General features: G+C 43.9%; 1 protein-coding gene across 1 annotated transcript; it reads right to left on the bottom strand.

The window, feature by feature from the left end:
- Positions 1-9,401: 9,401 nt before the first annotated feature.
- tlcd4b (TLC domain containing 4b) lies at positions 9,402-19,870 on the bottom strand. The gene is given in 7 exon segments (XM_076083429.1): positions 9,402-12,543; positions 12,641-12,714; positions 12,802-12,896; positions 13,538-13,596; positions 17,771-17,860; positions 19,715-19,839; positions 19,841-19,870. Coding segments are annotated over 7 exon segments (822 nt in total). The 3' UTR covers positions 9,402-12,194.
- Positions 19,871-22,259: the final 2,389 nt, after the last annotated feature.

The following is a 22,259-nucleotide window of genomic DNA, read 5'->3' as shown; positions in this document are numbered from 1 at the left end:
AAGTGTCCCTGAGCAAGACACTGAACCCCTAACTGCTTCCCGGGTGCTTCTCAATAGCAGCCCACTGCTCCCTATAGAGGGATGGGTTAAATGCAGAGAACGTTTTTTAATGTTTAAGTTTAAGATTGCTTTTAACATTTCAACTTTCATATCAAGTCTGAGAGATGGGTCAAGTTTTGTGGAGTTACAAGGTTAGATTGTTGACAAACTTTAGATTTCCACCACACCATCTTCCTCAGCAGATGGAGTTGCTCATGTCGTCATGGAAATCGTAGATTCAAATTGCGACTCCTCCGAGAACTACAGGGACGTCTCGTCCATGTCCTAAGTTCTTTGTGGACCTTGGAAACGGCGGCGGCAGCAATCACACGATCTGACCACGAGGTCCGTTTAAAAGCTGTTTTGGAGCTTTCGATCGTATCAAATGATCGTTTTTAATCCCCACCTTTAAGCCAACGTGGACCAAATGGTCCAAATGGAAATTTCAACATCTACAGTTCCACAACAACTGGGCATCCTCCGTCTGCTGCGGAATATTGTGGGATACGGTCGAAAGCTCTACAGCAGCTGCTAAATCCATGTTCCATACTACAGATTATCACTCGGTATCTTTCGTGTGTCATTTCACAATTTGTCAGCCAAGCACCGTGGTGCCCACACACGCTCTGGTTTCACATGGATAATGTCTCTTTATTGATAATTCATCATTTAAAACTCACAATTAAGGCACTGCATTTGTCTTTACCATAAAGAGAATCTTGACAAATCCATGTGAATGGCTCTCCCTTAAAAATAGAAACATTCCATCAACTTTCTTTGCCCTCATATTATTGTAACCATAAATATAAAGCATATATATATATATATATATATATATATATATATATATATATATACACAGCCTTTATTGATATATACAGCATATATAGAAGATACGTATGTATATATGAAAAGGTTGAAAATGAAAGAACGAAATAAGCAAGAATAAAACATTTACATGAAAACAGGAAACTGGAGGAGGATGATGTCACAATGATGTCATGATGATGTTAAAGAGAGGTGAGCACCAGCAGGGACGTCTGAGGTGTCTAACCACAGGAAGTTAGTTTTCTGAATTTTCAACATAAATCCCATATTGTTTTTTATTTTACAGATATATATATATATAAATATATATATATACTCCTGTGGGACTGACTCAGCATATTTTACATTCGTTTGACTGTGCGTGGAAGCTACTGTGGAGCGCCTGACGTAACTCTGGGAGCAATGAGGTGGTTTTCCTGTTTTACTTCAGTGCGTTGCTTCCCTCTCCCCCAACAGGCAGGCAGATGACAAGGAAAGGAATGCAGCAGATTCAGCGGGTCTGTGGAGTGGAGTGTCAGGGGGTGGGTGTGCAGGGGGGGAGTGGGGGGCTCCAATGACAGCATGATTCAACCCCTGCTTTCACTATTTGTGTGTGTGTCACTTCCAGACACATGGCAGGCATGCCGGAGAGGAACGCTCCAGAAAGGCCCTGGATGGATGACAGAGGGACCCATATGTGGCTGCGCTGGTGGCGATAGACAATGAAAGATTACTGCACACACACTGTCCATCAGATATACTGTATATGCTGGCAGATAGAATTTACAGGAAGTAAACATGGACAGTTACATTTACAAACAAATAAGGCAAGAAAAACGAAAACAAGAAAAGGTTACATTTTCTGAATGAAGTTGAAGCGTGCTGAGTTATCTGTGAACTTGGGGTTCAATGGCTCGCTCAAAGACACCGTCAGTTCAACTAACAGTTGAAGTGAGAAAGAGCTGAAAGCAGTGGAAAGGAAAGTTGAATTGCAAACAATACAAGCAATTGATGTTGTAGTTGAAGTGCTGGAGAGAGCTGAAGTGTGTGAACTGTTTATAGTTGAAGTGTCAGTTGGTATGTAAGCAGCGACAGAGGTTCTAATGTCAGCTGATGACTCTGCATCGAAAGAAGTTGATCGTCACCTAAAGAGTGAGAGATGAAGACACTCCTAAGATAAGTTGAAATGTTGAAAGCAAGTGAAATTTCAGTTGAAGTGAACCAGAGATAGTTGAAGTGCGTGCACTGTTAACAGTTGAAGTGTCAGTTGTGCAAGTGGTGAAAGCAGTTGAACTGTAAGAGATAAAAGCACTGGAACAGTGGCGGCTGGTGGAAGATTTTCTCAGTAGGGCTGTGCCACATCCAATCAATTTCAGCAAACATCCCAGAATGATTTAATGCAAAAAAAATAAGGTATCAAACATGCATTACTACTTTGCAGTTAAATATTTAACATTTATTCCAACACGAAAAAAAAGCAGTAAATAACACTTTGATAAACACGTCAGGACATCTTATTTTAGTCACCCTCACAGGCAATTCAGTATAATATAATAATATATATATCATATAATAATATAATAATATTCAGTATAATATAAACACACACACACACACACACACACATATATATATATATATATATATATATATATATATATATATATAATATAATATAACATGTTCATTTATTGAGGTGCTCCTATGGACCTTGTTATAGGAGGTAAAGATCAGGAGAAGTAAACATGAAGTGTAATTATGAATACTGATGTTAAATTAAGCTATGATGAGTTTTCACTGTTAATTTACCATCTCAATTAAATGTTGATGCCTCCATGACCAAGTTAAGCAGATGAGACAGAGGACTACAATAAAATATGTTCACTTTGCCTAATATGTAGCTTGGCAGAGTTATCCATGTATATATAAATATATATATAAAATGTATTATTAATAACTATATATCCATTTCTCAGACAGGTGCTTCATGTCCCTCACTCCTGTAACTGTCCGTGCTGGATCTGTCCACATTGTTTTAAAAAGCTAAATAAGTTATTAGCATGACTGCATCCAGCTAGTCAAACCTGTCTGGTTTACAGCTACTAGAGAAGCTTCGAATGTACTGCTTCCCTTTCCTGCTAGTCTGCTGTCTGATTGTGAGGTCAGGCTGATCTGGGATCAGCTCTTTCTCCGCCAAAGTTCTCCTCTCAAACGGGTCTTGGAGGAGTGCTCGCACTGGCGCTCGCGCTCGCCTGTAGAGACTCGTCCTGACGGGGACGCGCAGCTCGGGCCATACAAATGTGGCGCCATGCTGAATGTATTTGACTACGCTGATTGGCTAAATTGTATGTCACACATTTTGGCCATTGGCTGAACTGCTTCATAGACCCGCCTCCTGTGGGCCATCTTTCCTGCACCCCGCGCTGCTGAGACATGCAGACAGGCGGAGAGGACGAGCAGGAAAAGCATATATTTTGCGCAGCTATCATATTTTACACATATTACTGGGTGCATTCCATACTTCAAAAACACAAATATTTACAATTTGTATAATTTATTATTATTATTATTTTTATTTTTTATTTTCTGTGGCTCAAGGGTGGGCCGTGCCCTAGCGCCCTCTATGGGCCAGCCGCCATAGCACCTGACTGAAAGCTACTTAAATTCCTGTTGAAGCTGAAGGCCAGAGGCGCGTCTGTGCATTGCACGCAGCTGGAGTAAACACTGACAATATGGAAGCCCATTCCTGCCAGCAAAAAAAAAAAAAAAAAGAATCCACCCTAAAAAAAAATAAAATAAATATCGTTAGTTTTTTTAGTTTTTTTTGGGGGGGGATTTTTATTTTTTTTCTGGCAAAAAAAAAAAGATATTAGAAGTGCACATGCGCTACAGTGACGATGTCCTCACAGGTCGACATGCAATTCTACACAAGGTAACTATTACTGGTGACTTTTGTAAAGCTGCAACAGTGGACTGATTAAAATACGTTATGATAAATAACATCTAACATTTACAAAAGTCACCAGTAATAGTTACCTCGTGTAGAATTGCATGTCGTTTTCATGGTAAGACTGGCGAGGGGATGAAGGGACCTGCGAGGACATTGTCACTGAAGCGCATGCGCACTTCTAATCTCTATTCTTCTTCTTTTTTTTAGTTACCTATTTTTTTTTTCTTGCTGGTGGTAATGGGCTTCCAGAAGTCCAAGCGTCAATTCATATTCTGTAACCTCACATGGCGGGGATTTGAAGGCGTATTTAGAAACTTTTTAGACTAAATATCTTGAAATTTGACTTTTTTTCCCCCCTGAAATTTAAAAAAATATTAAATATAATAAATAAATTGAGTGTTTCTCCACCAGAATGACCTCCTGGAAGTGTGGAGAAGGCTTGTTTAAAGAGAGTATAACTGAAAGGTCAAACTGATGAAGAAAATTAGAAAAGATGTTCTTACGTTGATGCTGTTGGCACAATTGGAATTTTAGACACATGATCTCAGTCTTTTATGGCCCTGATGAGCTCAGCGCACCAATAACCTGCTAATAATCAAGTTAAAGTGCAATTAAAAAGAAATGCAGCAGCATCGTAACAGACCTCGTAAACTGGTTAATCTCCCGTTATCATACCATTGCAATATAGTCAAACGTTTAATTTTTGTATTTAGTAATGAACCAAGATTGACGTATTTTATCAAAGCACAGCGGATTACCATAAACAGCCTGTCGGAATATAAAATTCTGCACACAAAGAAATTCAAAGTCATGCTCGTCTATGCACAGTCGCATTCCCTCACTCACACACACACACACACACACACACACATCAGGCGAGGGTCTTGTAAACATTTCACTGAGAGGAGAAGAAGAAGCACACACATGGAATTTGGACACTTTATTTGGGCATGATGGGAGAAGGGAGGGGCCTGAGTGGACCGTGTGAGGGATGGAGATGTAACGTCTTGTGAAAGAGAAATCCCTCGCACTAAAAATAACAGACTACAGTCAGGTATTTACTGCTGCGGTGGGCTTTGCTGTTTACGTTGGCTACAAGTTCATCTGTCACTTGGCTATTAGGCTACCTCTGGATACATTTATCGTGTTGCAAAACTCCATGCGGATAGTAGCCGATGAGTAAAGGGGCCTCGTTTAGGGAAAAGACAGTAAATGTGTCCCATTTTGTATTTATCAACTGGAGGGAGAAAGCCTGTGATAATGTGCTTTGTATTTACAATACCTTTACTTTACATAGCTGTCGGTGTTTTATGAGAGCACGTTTTTCGAGAGCTTAGTTCGGATGGCACGACCTGTAAGCAATCCAGCAAAAGAGCAGTTTAACCGTTTTATTAGAAATAAGAAATTGTAAATCATCAGACGATAATATGGATAATAGGACAGGACCGGTTGAATAAAGAGACGCGTGGTGTTACGGAGGCTTGAGGTTGAGGACGAATCATGAGACATGAAATTTGACGAGCTGCAGACAGAGAGTTTTAAGGACTGAAACTTTTTAGGAAGTAAGATGCAAAAACACAGACAGGGAAGGAGGGGGGAGGAGATGGGGAGGGAGATTAGTGCCGTTTGAGAAACTCAGAAGGGCATTTCTACAGTAAGCCGTTTCCCCCCTCCACCCACCGAGCCCTCTCCCCACTCTGACTCTGTCTGGCTATTTATGGTAGAAGGCCTCACGATCCTGCGCAGCTCAGGGGGAGTCATGAAGGCTGAGTTCACAGCATCGCAATTCCAACCTGTCGCTACAGTAGGACAGGAAGCGTCAAACAAACCTGGATTTGGCCGATAAAACCACAAGCGTCAACTCGGCTCAGTCGCAAAGTCCAGTTAGTGTGCTCGCCTTCAGCGATAGGCCTACGTGCTCATATTTAGACTTTAATTATCATGGTTACACTTTCTGTCCTTCAACATACTTCAAAATGTTTGAATGCATTCTTTAAACTCCATTAACTTACCCTTAAGATGAAATTTCAAGAAAAGTTCCATCTACAAAAAATAAATCTAGAAGAAATGTGACGCCGGGATGACACTTCAACTACTTTCACCCGTTACGTGTCAATGTGAGACTTGAACTGACTTGTTTTATTCTTAAACCGACATGTCAGTTTAAGAATCCACTTTGACGCTGTCATGTCAACTGACATTTAAACAGTACCAATCTTTTACTCTTTAACTGCTTTCACCACTTATACGTCAACAACCACTCTTTCCTCTGTTCGATGCTTCAACTTCAAAAGACGCTTCAAACCCTTTCAGGTCTCAGGTCTGTGCCTTTCAACAAAAGGTTGGTTGAAATTAAACTTCTTTGGCTCAAATAACACCCTTTGTTCATACACGATTTACGTCAACTGAAACTTCGACTGTTTCATTCACACATCAACCGTATTCATACTTAACTCTTTAGCTTTCACCGTTCAATCGAAAACTTAGCTGCTTTCACTGGCGACACTATTAATATATTATCCCTTGATATTTTTTCTGCATTCATCTCTTACACGTCAACTGACAATTTAATGACTTCTTTTCACCAAAAGGTTGAACTCTTCTAGCCAAAACATTCACTGCTGTCATACTTCCACTTCAGCTGACACTTCAATTGACATCGCTTTTTTATTTTATACATTTGCATCGACACCGATTCCTTTCAGGAACATCCAGAGCTCACACTTCCCAGCTCAATTTATCGCTGATGCTTCGACCGACATTTCAAATTTTTTCAGTCCTTGAACTTCAACTGAAGCTTCAACATTTTTCAGCTCTTCCACTTCAACTTCAACTTCATTCAGCGCTTACACTTAAACTTTTAGCACTTTAAATTTGAACTCCTGTTTAATCTTTTTCAGAACATTTACATTTTCTTCAGACAATGTAGGCCTTTCTGGTTAGTACCTGAGGAGTCGTAATGGAGCACAAAACAGAAACTTTACAGGCTTTGAGTTGTGTTTGTCACGCGTTTGAATCTCGGCCCTCACTCACAGGCTTGTGACATCTTTGGCAGAGGAATCTGCTAACAGTTAGGTGCTTGTTAACAAACTGGTTTAAAAGTCGTTACGATCGACTCTGGCCAAGGCTTTAAGTAGCTTGTAAAATCGGCTCCGTTTATAGCCTCTCCAAAAGTCTGGAATGTGGATTTTTCGGTATGTTTTTGTTTTCCCCAAGTCTGGGAACAGTCTTCAGTATAAATTCCTCCTGAAATAGGAATATCCCTCAAATCTTTTTATTTATTTTTTACGTAACTACAACTCGCTCAATGTAGCGACTCACGTGGCGCAAACCAAAAGTGAAAAAATGGAGAAGATACTTGACATTTACAGACATGAATAATGAAGTTAAAACGTCTCTCTCTCTCACACACACACACACGGATCTCTGTGACCGCGTCGAATCCGAATCGGGTGATGACAGAAGGTGTGTGTTTTTATGTGTCTGCACCACGCGCGGGTGATAATGACCCCGCCTCCCGCGTGGGTGAGTGAAGTCGAACGGCCAGCCTACAGCAACCACGAATGTGTGGCCGAGGTGAGCAGGAGGAAATTTTCATTGAGTCTCAGTTATGTGACCATGTTTGGTAAAGCTCCTGAGGCACGGTCTCTGAACAAAGCCCCCCTTACCGTGACACGCGCGCATACCCACACGCTCAACCCCCCCCCCCCCTCCTGCAAATCTCTCCCTTTCATCTCGGTTTGAATGTCTCAGTCTGTGCTTCACCTTTCCCCCTTTTTGTGTTAAAATCTCTCACACACACACACACACACACGAGAATAACGTGGAGCGGTGGTGCCAACTACCAGTAGCGGCTTGTCATACCAGCAGCCTTCCAGCTGACGAATGACGGACCAGCTCAGTGCGCCGCTGTCCGGATGATTTACACCGAGCACTGACGTCACGGCTTCAACAGAGGAATGTGATGAATTGGGGGTAAAAAGGAAAAAAGGAAACTTAGGTTAGCGTCGGTATAAGTATAAACATTCAACTGTAAAGTCAAAATGAAAAAAAAAAAAAAATAATAATAAAAAATAAAGAGTCAAGCCACCGTTTTCCTCCTGCCTTCAACTTTATTGAAGAGCAACACTTTCAAGTATAAGTCTCAGCTTTCAGCACTACAGTTACATGATCATTAGTAGTGATCATTGAGGACGAAGGTAATGACAACACAAAGGCCTGCGTGTAGTGTAGGCTGTTTCACATTAAAATCTCCAGAAAACAAAAAGAAGAAGACGGATCATAACAAGAAATTGCATTGCGTTAAAAGACAAAATAAAAACAGAAGAGAACAGTGAGGGGGGGGGGGGGGGGGGGACGACACAAGCCGCACTGGCAATTCATTCAAAAAAAGAAGAAGAAAAAGTGATTTGCCATCGGTTTGTGTACGATTTTTCCAGTCATCATTATACAAATGCCTTCATAGTCGCCGCACTGAAATTCAACCCTTCGCATTTTTCATTGTACGCCCTCGGATCAAATCTGACATCAAAAGATCTAACAGCTAGAAATGGGGGGGAATAATAACAGTTGCCAAAGTACCATGTGTGACTTTGAGAAGACCGACAGAGTGTATTTACACTGTTTTAAGTACCAGATTCTGATGCAGCTCTGTTATAACGTACCTAAGAAAGAAGAGACGCCCGTCATCCACATGACACAAAACAGGACCAGAGGTTTGAATTAGTACAGTGTGCATCAATACTTGATTTTATATATATATATATATATATATATATATATATATATATATATATATATATATATATATATATATATATATATATATATATATATATATATATATATATATATATATATATATATATATATATATATATATATATATATATAATGAACGTTGGCCTCCCCAAAGAAACAAAGGCAGTGTGGTTGTTCTAACCTGATACAATACAGATCACGGTCGTACAATAGCAGCCTCTTCATCAATTCATTCCGTCGATTCTCCCAAACATCCCCAGGGTGTGAGATACGGCACAAACATCAGGTCTTGAAATGAATTCTGTAGAAAACCCTGACGAAATACAAAAAAACCCTCTCAGTGTGTCCAGTCCACGGCCAACCGGGGACCAGAAATTCGCAATTTCTCACGTATGTAGTTTCTAAAAACGTTTGTGCACGAGCCCTGGTACTCGGTCTGAACTCTACAGACGGCTAAAAGTGCAGGACGCTGCCGCGGGAAGTGAGATCTCCCACAGTGGGGTCAAACCATTATCACACAGCTACGCCACCGATATTACGGTTTGTTTTTATTCTACAACTATTCACAGCTTTGAGTTTAGGAGGCCCGGAGAAATGTTGAGATGTTCGCCTTCCCCCGATCGACTACCTGTATATTCTCCAAGTCTAAAAATAATAATATATATATATATATATATATATATATATATATATATATATATATATATATATATATAGCTCCCCATTCTGATCGCCTAGGACGCTGTGAGCGCATCTTAATGCCACTAATAACCCATCACGACATTCATTAGAGACGTTTTCAGGTGTGTGTGTGTGTGTGTGTGTGTGTGTGTGTGTGTGTGTGTGTGGGGGGGGGGGGCACAAAAGTCAACACATCAAAACTCCCTGAAAAGAGCTGGGTCAGTTTTGGATTATAATACTTGGCCGGATTAATCGTTGTGCAGGCAGATTATAAAAATATATACAAAGAGTATACTCGTGGAATACAGGGGAGAAACATCACAGGGTGTTACATTAGAGAGTCATGCTGGATCCAATCCACCGTGTTGGGGGTAAAGAAGAAAAAAAAAAAAAAAAGGCACAAGATACTGTAGTCGTCCTCTGTGGTGACAGACAGAAACACAGGAGATCGCTGAGTCATGGCTCCACAGGGAGTGTGCTTTATAGATCCACAGTGAAAATCCAGCTACAGATACAAAGACTTAAAGGGGGACTCCACCGATTTTACACATCAATAGGCTACATATGTGGGGGGGAAAGAAAGAAGCTACAGCCTCATCTCTGGAGGGCCTCGGCGCTACGGTAGCCGCTAGTAGCGCACCCGAATATCTGACGGAACGGTCAGCGGTTGTGTTGCATTGTGGGTAATTCGGGCCCCAGGTTTCGACAAGGAAAGAGAGAGTGTGTGGGAATAAAAAAAACAATAATGTGCGTTTAAATCCACCTGTTTGTATGTGCGTTTCTAATTCCCGCATTCAAAACAATAAAAGAAAAAAACCTGACCGACTGAAAACACTGGTAATAAAAAATACTGCAAAAAATGTTTTTACATTCGGCCTTTGGCGGAATAGTTTACGCATTCTTTTGGACTTTTGGTCAGGAAATTGAAAATGAAAGTTTTTGCGCTACATTTGGATGGAAACTTGGCTACAACGTGTCGATTCTCATAAAAGAGGAAGAAAAAAAAAAAGCAGTTGATTCTGAGTCCCTAACACTAAATCGGTGGAGTGCGCCTTTAAGTAAAAAAAGGAAACGCGTGACAGCACATTTTGTCGTGAATCTGAAACATCCTCTTGTATCTCTGTCCGTCATATCAGCTGTGTGGTCACGAGCGTCTGCTGACCGCGGAGACCTCGTGGATTCGTAAAAAAACCACACAAGTAGTGCCGAGTGGCGTACGGAGAACGTGGTGATGATTTAGCCACACGGTGTGCAGAAGGTGCCCCCGCACAGCGCCTGTGTGTATATGTACTGTACAGACGTGCAGGAGGAGAAAGGAATCACATGCATGCATTCAGAACGCTCCGAGAGGCAGAAAACACTGTTTTGGAAGACAACCCCCCCCCCCCCAGTTTAAGCATTAAATTAATTCATATTTAGATGTTACTCATCTATCTTGATTATTCACTAAGGCATCGCAGAAAAATGTCAATCTTACCATGCTGTGTAGTGATGATTTACAGTTTATACAAAAAAACTAAAACAAAGAAACATGCAGATTGCCACGTTGCTCTCGACAGCGACTGTCGCGGATTGGTGCGTCCTAATTTATGAATTCGATATTAGAAAAATGTCATATTGCTAGCATTCCTACTGCTGACATTCTGCAAAAAGAAAGAGCACCATGTCAGTGTTTTAGAAGGGCGTCAGATACCGTGAATAGTTGGCACCCTATGATCGCACAAACTGTTTTTCCCCACTCTTACCCTAAGTTAGAGTCTCAGAGTCACTGAGAACGAGAGGAGATGAGGGGAAGTGGGGGGGGGGGGGGGGGGGGGCTCCGAGGACGCTTAGGAAGGGAGTGAGGGAGGAAGACCGTCCGTCTGAATCAGTGATATCACAACAGATATTTCAAAAGGCTAAAATCACTCTTTACAGTAGAAAGAAAACAACAAAAAGTTGATTGACGGAGTCTCTGTAAGGCCGGGGGAGAGGTAGAACAAAAACCCAACGTTTCCGAGCTGGACGGAGGAGCCCTGTCCAGTGAGGCAGAGGTCGCCATGATGCAATATGACTTCACTACACAGTGATGCCGACACGATGAATACTGAAAAGGCAAAATCGTCCTGTGAGGAGCTGAGGATGTTGGAGAGTGCGTCTTTTTCTCTTCTGCATGCATATTTTTTTTTTATTATATATATATATAAATAATCCAAATTGTGAGGAGTTTGAGGGGCATGGCTGGTGATATCGGCAGGCGCCACTTGTTACACGGAGGCCACAGCAGGTGATACTGTAGAAGAGGCATTGTGGTGTTTTTCTGTCTCTTTTTTTGTTTGTTTTTTGTTGTTTTTTTTACTTGTGAGGTCTGATGAGTTTTAAGACGAGCCCTGTAGATTCACAAAAATACCGCATGGATCTAATGCGAGGGAGTCGCTCCCCCGCGGGCGCCGTCTCCCGGACGGACGGAGCGGGACGCGGTCGTCTTCTGAAATTAGGGGCCTCGAGCTCTGTTGGACTTCGGCGAGCTCGTTTCCTCCTGCGTTTTATTGCTTTCCTGTCTTTCGCAGGCACTTCAGAGGATTGGGCTTTGGCTGAAGTCGAAGCATGAGAGAGGAATGGTGGTGGTGGTGGCGAGGGGACAAAACTTTTTTTTTAAATGTGCTTGCGAGCTCTACCTCGTCGTCTGCGACCGGGGGAGCCGTCACCCGGGCAGGCCGACACTGAGGCCGCAAAGGGCCGACGCTCGAGGGAGTCGGAGAGCGGCCTCTTTGTCTCGTGTCGGGGCCAGGACCTGTTGGCCCGGTGCACTAGCCGACTACTAGGAGATCAAGGGGCTGAGATTGGTGGATCGGGGGGTGTGGGTGGGAGGAACACCGAGGCTAGAGCAACAGAGAGAGGCTGCGAGGGTTCCTGGGTGTCCAGCCTCACCTGCCCGCTCGTGTCCGTGTCTACACATCCAGCGCTCTGCACCGCTTCAGTCCGTGTGGTTCTTGACGGGCTTCCCGTCCGCCGGGGCCTCCTTCTCCGCTCCGTCCTTGGGCTTTCGCCCGCTCCGCCCGGTCAGCACCTTGTAGCAGCCGCGGGCGATCTTATACATCCAGATGGTGTTCAAGATGTCCAGGGCGATGCAGGAGGTGATCCAGGCCACCTGGGCGGCCAGGCCCAGCCGCGCGAAGTCCTCCGTGCCGAAGGTGGCGAAGACGCTGCCCCAGTACGACGGCATGACGGCGGTGCGCACCAGGAAGAACACCACCGCCATCGCGACGCCGTTCACCACCACCAGGCGATGCGAGCGCGGGTACTTCAACATCTCAAAGAACCACCTGGGGGGAGAAGATGACGATTAGAAATGAGCATCTGTCACACAGTAAAACAAAGAAGGGGGGATGTGTGGACCAATATAAGGTTATTCAGACTCACCTTTGGTTCACAAACGGCGTGGACAGCTCTGAAATGAGGCGGAAGTTGGCAAAGTAGGGAAGCACGCCTCGTGTCTGCAAAGACGAGCAACGTGACACAAACACATTACTATGTATGAATAATCAAGGGTCTCCGAATGCTTCTGAAGTTCAAACACTCACCAGCACGTATCCGTATGCATAGAGCGCCGCCAAGTGGTGACAGACAAAAAAGCTGTCCCCCATGGTGCTCCAGTTACAGGCCAGCAGCACGAGGTCTGGAGGACAGAGGGGGCACGCCGGTCACAACGGTTACGGTTATGTGGGCGACGGCACCACAACACCAGAGCAAGACTGTGGTCATAACCTTCACTTTCTAAAAACAGTCGGAGTCAAGTGTACCGGGGTAGACAAAACACTCCACGAACAGGACAATACCACCTTTTGACATATTCAATATTTTTATCTTTGAAAAGTCTCATGTCAAAGTGCAGATCGCTGGGCCTCTTATGCAGCCAACAATGCATTCAGTCTAAAATGACCGGCGTCGCATTGGTGTTTGCGACTCTAATCAATTTACCTCAAGGAGAAGCAACTGCACAAGTGAAAAGGGGAAAAGGTTAGAACGTGACGGAAACACTTGTAGAAGACAAAGAAGAAGGCTTATGAAAGCTAAACTGTGGTTATTAACCTTCAATTTCTAAACAGCAGTCTCAAGACGAGCACCCAGAGAATGAAAGGCCCTTTATCACTCGTACTGTTCCCTTTCACGTATGAAAAAAGATCTTTGTTTTTGGATCAATGCTCAACTTAAAGTCAGTTTAAAGTCCCCACCACCCACACACACACACACACACACACACACACACACACACACACACACACACGATCAACAGGAAAACAAACAAAAATAGCTCACCGTAAAGGAGGTAACCACAGGTTATGGCCACGTTTAGTTTGACGAGACTGGGGTCACCCCTGTGGGAGAAAGCAAAGAACAGTGTGTGAGAGAGGGTGCGTTCAAACACTCGGCGTGGGGAGAGGGAGCTGCTTACCAATCCGGAGGAAATCTAAGAGCGCTCGCACCGCGCGCCTCTGATCGAAGCAATTTTTACAAACGACTTTATGTGACTGTGAATCGAGCAGAAAGCTCATTGGGGGATGACTGATGCTGATGTGCTGACTGTGATGCACCGTTAGGTCTTGATTAAAAAGAAAGGGCTTTGTTGGTGGTGTGTCCATAACTGATCATTTTTGATTTGTTTCTGAACAATCGGTGCCGACGCGCTCTGGTGACTAATAAACTCTGCTCAGACAGACACCCGACCCCGCTCTCAATGTATCGTATGGCCAATGACACGGCTGACCGCTTGTGTAACAGGACCCCACGTCACACATGCTGTACAAACACACATATACGGCCCATGTGACACACACACTCACCTGTACAACAGCTAGCCTCACCCCCCCACCCCCCAGACGACCCTGAACGCACCACTGTCAAAAGTGATCCTGCAGACTTCACCCGATACCGTTCAGCACACCGTCCACTTTCGCTATAGGCGCTTTGACTTCGAGTGCACACGAGTGGAATGTATGAAAATATGCTTATTGCATTTGTGTGCAACATGAAATTCTCTGGTCGCCTCGTCAGTGGAGCGCACCGCGGTCTCTCTCTCCCCGATTGTGCATCTCATCCAACGTCAGAGAAAGACAGTCCTGCTGTTAGCTGATCGGTTGTATCACTTTACCTCTGCACTTGAAATGCAGCGGGCAAATATAAGATTGGATGTCCCCCCCCCGTCCCCCCCCCCCCCCCCCCCCCGAGAGAGAGAGAGACTTTCACACAGGAAGTGCTGCAGTAGTGCACTCATTTGAATTCAAGTGTTTGTTCCTCTACCGGCGTTTTATAATGAGATCACTTCTGATATTACACGGTTTCAGATTTTGGTATTTTTTTATTCTGTAAATCTTTCAATCTGGAACTTCAGGTTAAAAAGTGCTATATAATAAAAATATGAATATCATGATTAGTGTATGAACTCGTCACATTCACTAGTTCAGTTCAGGTTATTTTGAAGAGAGGTTGTATGAGGTGCTGATACATAGTCCGTGTATGTTTGGAGAAACAGGAGTAGCAGCATGAAGGCAAATCAAAGCACTGTTGTGGACATCAACATGAATACCGGTTTAAGTGGACGCTGTATTTGGAATATTTTACCTGCTTTACATTGCTGTCAGACAGCCCTTTGAAGCCGTTATCTACGCTCTCTTATAGACACCAAACTGCCTCGCTGAGTTAGTTCGTGAAGTTATTGTGTTTTAAAGGGTTAGTGCGGATTCCCCAAAGTCACGCACTAAACAAACTGGTGCACCAGCAGCTCCAGTGTTCTGCAATGTAAACTTACTGTTTTTGTTGAAGGAGTCTTGCGGTTCTATTTGCCCGTCGTAAGAAAGGCTCTCCGGCGGCGAGGTAAAGCGATAGAAATATTCTAAACATAGCGTACACTTAATCTGACAGATTCTTTCTACATTCCTGCTGCCCCCGTCCACAGCAGCACAGCTCGTCTCCTGTGCTGGTACTCACTGTCGGTTTCTCCATACTGGAGGCGTGCCGACCGCCATCTACTGTAAGAAACACACCGATTATGGAGAAGTAGATTTCATATACAGAGAGGCTGCTTTTCTCATATTATTCATATAACAATTATAATGCCTTCATCTGAATAATTAAGGCAAAATACAAATTAATGTAAAGTTGACCATATCAGTTTGATGGCCAATTTACTTCTTTTTTTTTTTTTTTTTTTTTTATTATAAGTTTTTTTTAACAATTCAGTAGCAGCTAGGAGAATGTTGACCCTCAGTCTTCACACAGGTTGCTCAGTGGAACATCACCTGTAACGTACTGTACTCTTAGCTGCCTCCCGTTGTAGTTACGGGTCCTGTACACCGTGGGGGTTGTTTTTGGTTGTTTTGTTTTTGACCAATGACAGCTGCTGCTGACTGCTGCTCCAACGACCATGGTCTACAAACCAATCTGAGTAGAGCATGACACCCTTTAATGAACAGGCAAAATGAAACGTGAGAAAAGAGTAAAAGACGTGAAGGACAAGAACACGAAGACGTTCCTGCATGCGGCCCAGTGCCTTCTAACCCAACCTGGAGGCTGATAGGACGTGTTGGAGTATTCTAAGTTAAATATTATATCTAAACCAGCTCACCCGCAACTCGTCACGACCCTGAAATTTGAACCCTCATTCTGCTCGGATGGTCCAGATAAGCCAATCGAGAGATGCGGTGCTCATTAACCGAGTGGATTATGATAACAGCCAAAAGGCCCGTGTGCTGCCAGTGAGAGTGACACTCCGAAAGAGTCTGAAAACAATGCCGGGTTGTTGTTGTAGCGGTCAGGCTCTGAGCTACCGGAGAGCAGAGCAGCCGGGGGAGAACAATGCGGCTGTGTGACGGGTCTTAATGATGCTGTAATACAGTCGGATTGACGGGGAGAATTATCGCTTGCGCCACTCGGCTGCCAACAAGATCAGCTTCGGAGGCATTAGGGACACTGCTGGGGATCAGATAGGTGCCTGAGGGCGACGAGGGTAAGTTTAGCAAGAGAGGGGGGGGGGGGGGGGGGCTCAGATACTATAAGCACCTGAACACATGTAGATTGGTAGAAGGGAGAGAGAGACACCCCCCCCCCCCCCGAATCTTTCCTCTCCCACCTTCTCTTTAACCCCCCCCCTTTCGCTCCATCAGCGATGCTGGCCCAGGACCAACGTGTGAGACCATGAGAGTGCGGTGCGCTGCATTGATTCGACAGCTAGAGACGTAGAGTGCAACGGACAGCTAGAGGCAGGTGGGGGTCCATATGAAGAGAGATGGAGAGAGAGAGAGAACTAGGCTGCTGTTTGCTATGAAAAGGAGCCTTGTTGGAGTAGTCTAGTCTAGTCTAGTCTAGTCTAGTCTAGTCTAGTCTAGTCTAGTCTAGTCTAGAAGAAGAAGAAGAAGAAGAAGAAGAAGAAGAAGAAGAAGAAGAAGAAGAAGAAGAAGAAGAAGAAGAAGAAGAAGAAGAAGAAGAAGAAGAAGAAGAAGAAGAAGAAGAAGAAGAAGAAGAAGAAGAAGAAGAAGAAGAAGAAGAAGAAGAAGAAGAAGAAGAAGAAGAAGAAGAAGAAGAAGAAGAAGAAGAAGAAGAAGAAGAAGAAGAAGAAGAAGAAGAAGAAGAAGAAGAAGAAGAAGAAGAAGAAGAAGAAGAAGAAGAAGAAGAAGAAGAAGAAGAAGAAGAAGAAGAAGAAGAAGAAGAAGAAGAAGAAGAAGAAGAAATGCTTAAAAAAAAAAAAAAATTGAGATATTGGGGAGACAATCACCATTTCTCTTTTTCAGAATTGGTGCAAATAACGCAGTCAGCAGTAGAGAGAGCGAGAGCGAGAGAGAAGACAGTAAAGGCAATAATCAAAAGCTAAATCCACTGAATGTACAACTCTCCAGAGACTCCACTGACATATTAGACCCATCCCCCCCCTCCCCTCCCCTCCCCTCCACCTTCCCTCTTTCATTCTGATGAAGGGAACGCCGTCGCCATCTCTCCAAAAGCTTTTAACCAACCCCGACGATTCCCTCCCACCTCCCTCCGTTTCCTCCCGTCCCCTGTGAGCCGGTCGTGCCTGCTGCTCTGAAAAGGCAGATGTGAGGAGACAGGTTTCTCCTAAAAGCAGAAAACGCCTAAAGCATTTTGTTTTTTTTGAAGCCTGCCAAAATGACGAAGCCTAATGTGTCGGAGGTTTTGCAGCAGAACTGCTTCTGTGTTCATAGGGTTGTATTTGTTTTCATGTCACATCTTCTCCAGCCGTGTTTCATTGGATTACAGTGTTGTTGGATATTTTATTAATGAACGAAACGTTCCGGAGCTGAACAGTGAGGGTTGCCCATGGCAACCATTTTGAGAAACCAATTCTTGGCCTTTTCGTTGCCATCAGTGCCAACCACCTTTTAACATATAAAAGAATAGGAGTGGCAGTTTTAATATTCGTTAAATTAGTGATATTTAGTTATTGCCGTTTCAGTCAGAACCAGAATAAGCTGCACGTGAGTTGGTGCATCAGCAGCAGCCACTTTAAGGAATGTGTGTTGGGCTTTCTGTTCCTCTTACCAGACGGGGTTGGCGTTGACGACGTCATCGAACCACAGGATGTACAGACAGAACAACCCCACGACCAGAGCGTGCACAGTCGACACCAGCCTGGGGACGCACACACACACGAGAACAAAGTGGTAAACATGATGACGAAACAACAGTTTCTTCTTCTGCCATTAAATATTCCATCCAGCCTTAAGTGATCCCGTATGGAAATCTGATTTTATGATCCGCATATTTGATTTGATATTTGGTATTTTTACGCCCCCAGAAAAGCCCAGACCAGGGATGGAACCGGGAGCCCTGAGCGGAGGCTGATTAGGTCTCCAGGGTCTTGATAACAGTTTGTATTTAATTGCATCTACGTTATCCGCTAAGTCCACGTGGCGGTGACTTCTTCTTTATCAGGCTTGATACGGTATCGCCCCCTGACCTTTGGAGTGCTTATCTGTTCGACTGAAGAGATACTTCAGAGAGTTCAGCGGCCCTCATCGCCGCTCCGCCAGAAACACAAGACCTCCACGGTCGTCACGCAGCCCCTAGGGGAACAGCAGTTCACTGTCTGCTGGGGCCACGGCTCTACAGCCGGGCTACCGTATCACCGGATGAGTCCATTATTACCTCTGAATCACTGCGAAGAGTCTAAAAACGGAACGTCCAGAGAGGAACTTGTGCTAAAGGACGTGTAATGCAGCCGATCTCTAGTTCCAGTGTCTGCATTGAGAAGCTGTCTATTATACATCTGTCAAGTAGTCACAGTTAAGAAGAGAAAAAGACAAAGAAATCAGAAAGACAAAGAAATCAGTAAACAGTCTTCTCGATTGTGCGGCTGTGCTTCAATACTAGACGGTCGACCCGGCTTCCTCTTTGGAAACGCTTCCTCCCTCTCTTCCCCTTGCACTTAAGTCGCGGTTACATAAACAACACGCTGACAAACAGAGCTGGCTGTTATGCAACAGCAGGGCCACTGAAGAGAAGCATCAGTGCCTGGGCCTTTGCCTCGTATTGGACTATTCATTGGTGAATACACCCCGGTCTTTCACATGAGGAAGGCCTAATGCAAACTATAGCTGACTGAATGAAGGCTTTTTTGTGAGGGACTGGCAGACGGCAAAAGAGACAAAACAAGAAGTTATGCAACTACAAATCATCGCCCTCTGAACTTCACCCCAGAAGCTTCAGCTTGAAACCTAAAACCTCACAGCTGCAGTTACGTGGAACGACGACGAGTCACCGAAAACACACACACACACACACACACACACACACACACACACACACAGGTGTTTGCTCAACACGGGTCAGTTTTGTCAGGAGGTCACGACTTTGCAGTGTTACACAACGACGTGGTGATTCTACGACAAACATGTTTACATTCTTTGTATCAGTGGGCCTGTCATGGAAATAGGAACAATTGAGTGAAACAACAAAATCAGTGGGTGTCCTTTCACTAAGGTCTGTCACATCCAATATAGGAAGATAAATGAGTTGTTACATTCAGGTATCGATGCATACAGAGCTTAGTGACGTGTCTGTTCCCACTTGACAGAGTCTAAGAGATAAGTGGTACATTGCACCGATGGGAGAGTCTGAAAACCTTTCCGTGGGATAGAATTAAATTGCTGTTTATTATTGTGTGTTGGACGTCACAACGAGCCTTGGCTGGTGATAGATGATACTTTTTAAAAATGGTTTTACACTTGGGGAAATAACCTCATTTGCTTCCCTGCCGAGAGTCAGATAATTAATACTGCTCTCGTGTCTGTTTAGTAAATATGAAGATGGGGCTCTTTATATGAGCACGTAGTTAAAATAGTGTCCGCCTCTGTCAGAGTGGGAGCTGTAGAAGGTGCTGGTAGTTTGTTTCCTTTAGGCAGAGCCACGCTCGCCGTGTATGTTTGCAACCGTACGACACTTAACAGATGAAATAAATAGAAAATTAAAAAGATAGTGGCACACCTGGAGTTCCACTCCGTGAGCTTGGTGGACGGCAGCCGTCCGTAACCCGGCGTGATGACGGTGGAGAGACGCGGGCTGACCACCGAGAAGAGGAGCTGGAAAGTCACGAAGCTGCACGAAGCTGCCAGCTACCACGGTCAACTCTCTCGTCTCCATCACTCACCTAAACACGAGGAGGAGGAAGGGGAGGAGAGGGTTGGGGGGGGGTGGGCAGGAGGACAGGGACACACATGGACAGGTTAGTCCATGTGTTAGACCAGGTTGGTCAGTCGAGGACTCTCAGTCATCCTGGGCGGAGCCAGAAGAGAAGCCGAGGCGGCGGTTGGGCGAGAGGGTGAAGCGCCACCCTGTGTGGTTCATCCAGTCCACAAAGAAAAGAGACAGAGGGTGTGTGTGTGTGTGTGTATATAAATATATATATATATATATATATATATATATATAAATATAAATATATAAATATATATATATATATATAAATATAAATATATATATATATATATAAATATATAAATATATATAAATATAAATATATATAAATATATATATATATATATATATAAGCCAAAGACATGGGCTGTCTAATGCGAGTGACATGAGAGCTTTAGACAAGCAGGGCAGTTCATAGAAGGGTGGGAGAGAATTAAAGGCGCTACAGTTGAAGGAAAAATACAGAGTGGCAAAAAAACAGAAAGAAAAACAGTTGCTGGGTGTTGTGAATACAGTGCACAGCATTTTAGACAGGAAGAAAAGGTCTCTATTTATATGCATATTTTGCAAGAGGATTACAGTGAGTTGTTTAGGCCTACTGGAAATCCTTGGAAAGAAAACAAAGGCTGAGCGGGGAGAGAAAAGAGGATTGTCAAGATGGAGACACAGGTTCAAATCGGAGGCAGTGGAACTTTTTTGAGGGAGTTATTCTACTTCAACAATGCCCTTTATTCTGCTTATATCCGTGTTTCAATCATCTGTATACTAGACATTTGGTTTATTTCCACTGTGCCGATTTATCTCGCAGATTTGAGTATCATCCGCGTTGGCAGTAGCAGACCAGAAACAGATACAAATCTAAACTAATGAGGACAAACACAGGATGTAGGCGTGCGAAGAAGCTGTGTGTAAACACAAGCGCGTGCACACTGAAGAGATCTGTTTACTCTCTCTCTTAGGTCAACAAACTAGAGGCCTGTCTTTTTCAAATCACAGGCGATCAGCAGGCCTGAAATCTGTTCACAATGGTCTTCTTTTCCCGACACGGTTAAAATGACAAAAAGTGGAAAGAATTTATTTGAATTACACAAAGTTGTAGATCGACGTAACCGTGTCGGTTTCCTAGATTTGCTTGAGTCTCAGAGCAAAAATACTTCTGACTGTGTCCTGAGGCACCGGATGCTTCGGGGTCAACAACTCGCATGCTTCATTCCTAAGAGAGACAAAATAAGGACCTTAGTCCGAGCAATCTGTGGCCCTCAACTTGGACTGGGGACTACAAATCCTGCTGACGTCGCAAGCAGATCGTGACCGCCTCGTCCTCGTTTCCATCTTTTATTTTTGCTGCTGACAACAAAAAAAAGAAGTCATCAGCTGCCTTCGTTTCTCAGCTTCCACCACCCCACCTGTCATAACCGCAACGACAGCAAAAACGGTCCAGACACCTAGAAAGAGGTCACAACGGACACTGAAATGCACCGTCATCGTGACCTCTCACTTGTTCCTTAGGCGTTACAACATACCGGGCTTATGCTGGTCTGGACTCTGGCCCGAGGAATGCATTCAAATTCTGAATTTACAGAAATGAGCCGTTTAAAACCACTTGCTCCAGGAGAGCTGGCGATTAGGGTTGTGTAAGGTAAAGATTACTACCGACTGCCAAACATAAAAAGGTGGAAACCTCATATACTGTAGCCATATACAGTACATTACACAACATGAACTAAGTTCTATTTTTACCCTTAAAATACCCCAATGTTGTATGCACCAGCGTGCGTACTGTTTTTGCAGAACGCAAAGGAAACAAAAGCACAATAAGCAACGAGCCGTTTGAAGAAAAGAAGAGCCATGAGCGAAACCCATCAATTCAAATACTACCATTCAAGATTACAGCTTTGCTCGGAGCCACCAGAGGCAATATTCACAACTATTTTATGCTTGATCTTTAGAAAACAAAACATCAGAAAATGCATTTACAAATAAATAGGATGACTGACAACTTTAAAAAAAAAAAATGTTTCCCACAAATCAAAACAGCTGCGAGACGTGCAGCTCCTACTTCATTAAGCTTTCCAGTGTTCCCCATCCACTCTAGAAACTGGCATGTTGAACAGGGGAGGCTGAGGCACTTCTTCTTCTTCTTCTCAGGGAAGCCACACTACTCTTTAGAGCCTCTCATTGTCTCCAGCAGCAGCTATGCACATTCCTGTGCCACGCTGATCATTTGCAGCATGTGCCTGAATAATTCAGTGGCATTCTTCACCTGGCACGCTGGTTCACACTGCCCCATGGGAGGAGGAGGAGGCAGCGTGCAGAGAGCCTCCTCACTGCGGTT

The sequence above is a fragment of the Anarhichas minor genome, unplaced genomic scaffold (assembly GCF_050575085.1).
Source record: "Anarhichas minor isolate MPS153535 unplaced genomic scaffold, ASM5057508v1 ptg000007l, whole genome shotgun sequence".
NCBI classification, from domain to species: Eukaryota; Metazoa; Chordata; class Actinopteri; order Perciformes; family Anarhichadidae; genus Anarhichas; species Anarhichas minor.
The sequence above is the reverse complement of the archived record's forward strand: the minus strand, read 5'-3'. Positions and strand labels throughout refer to the sequence as shown.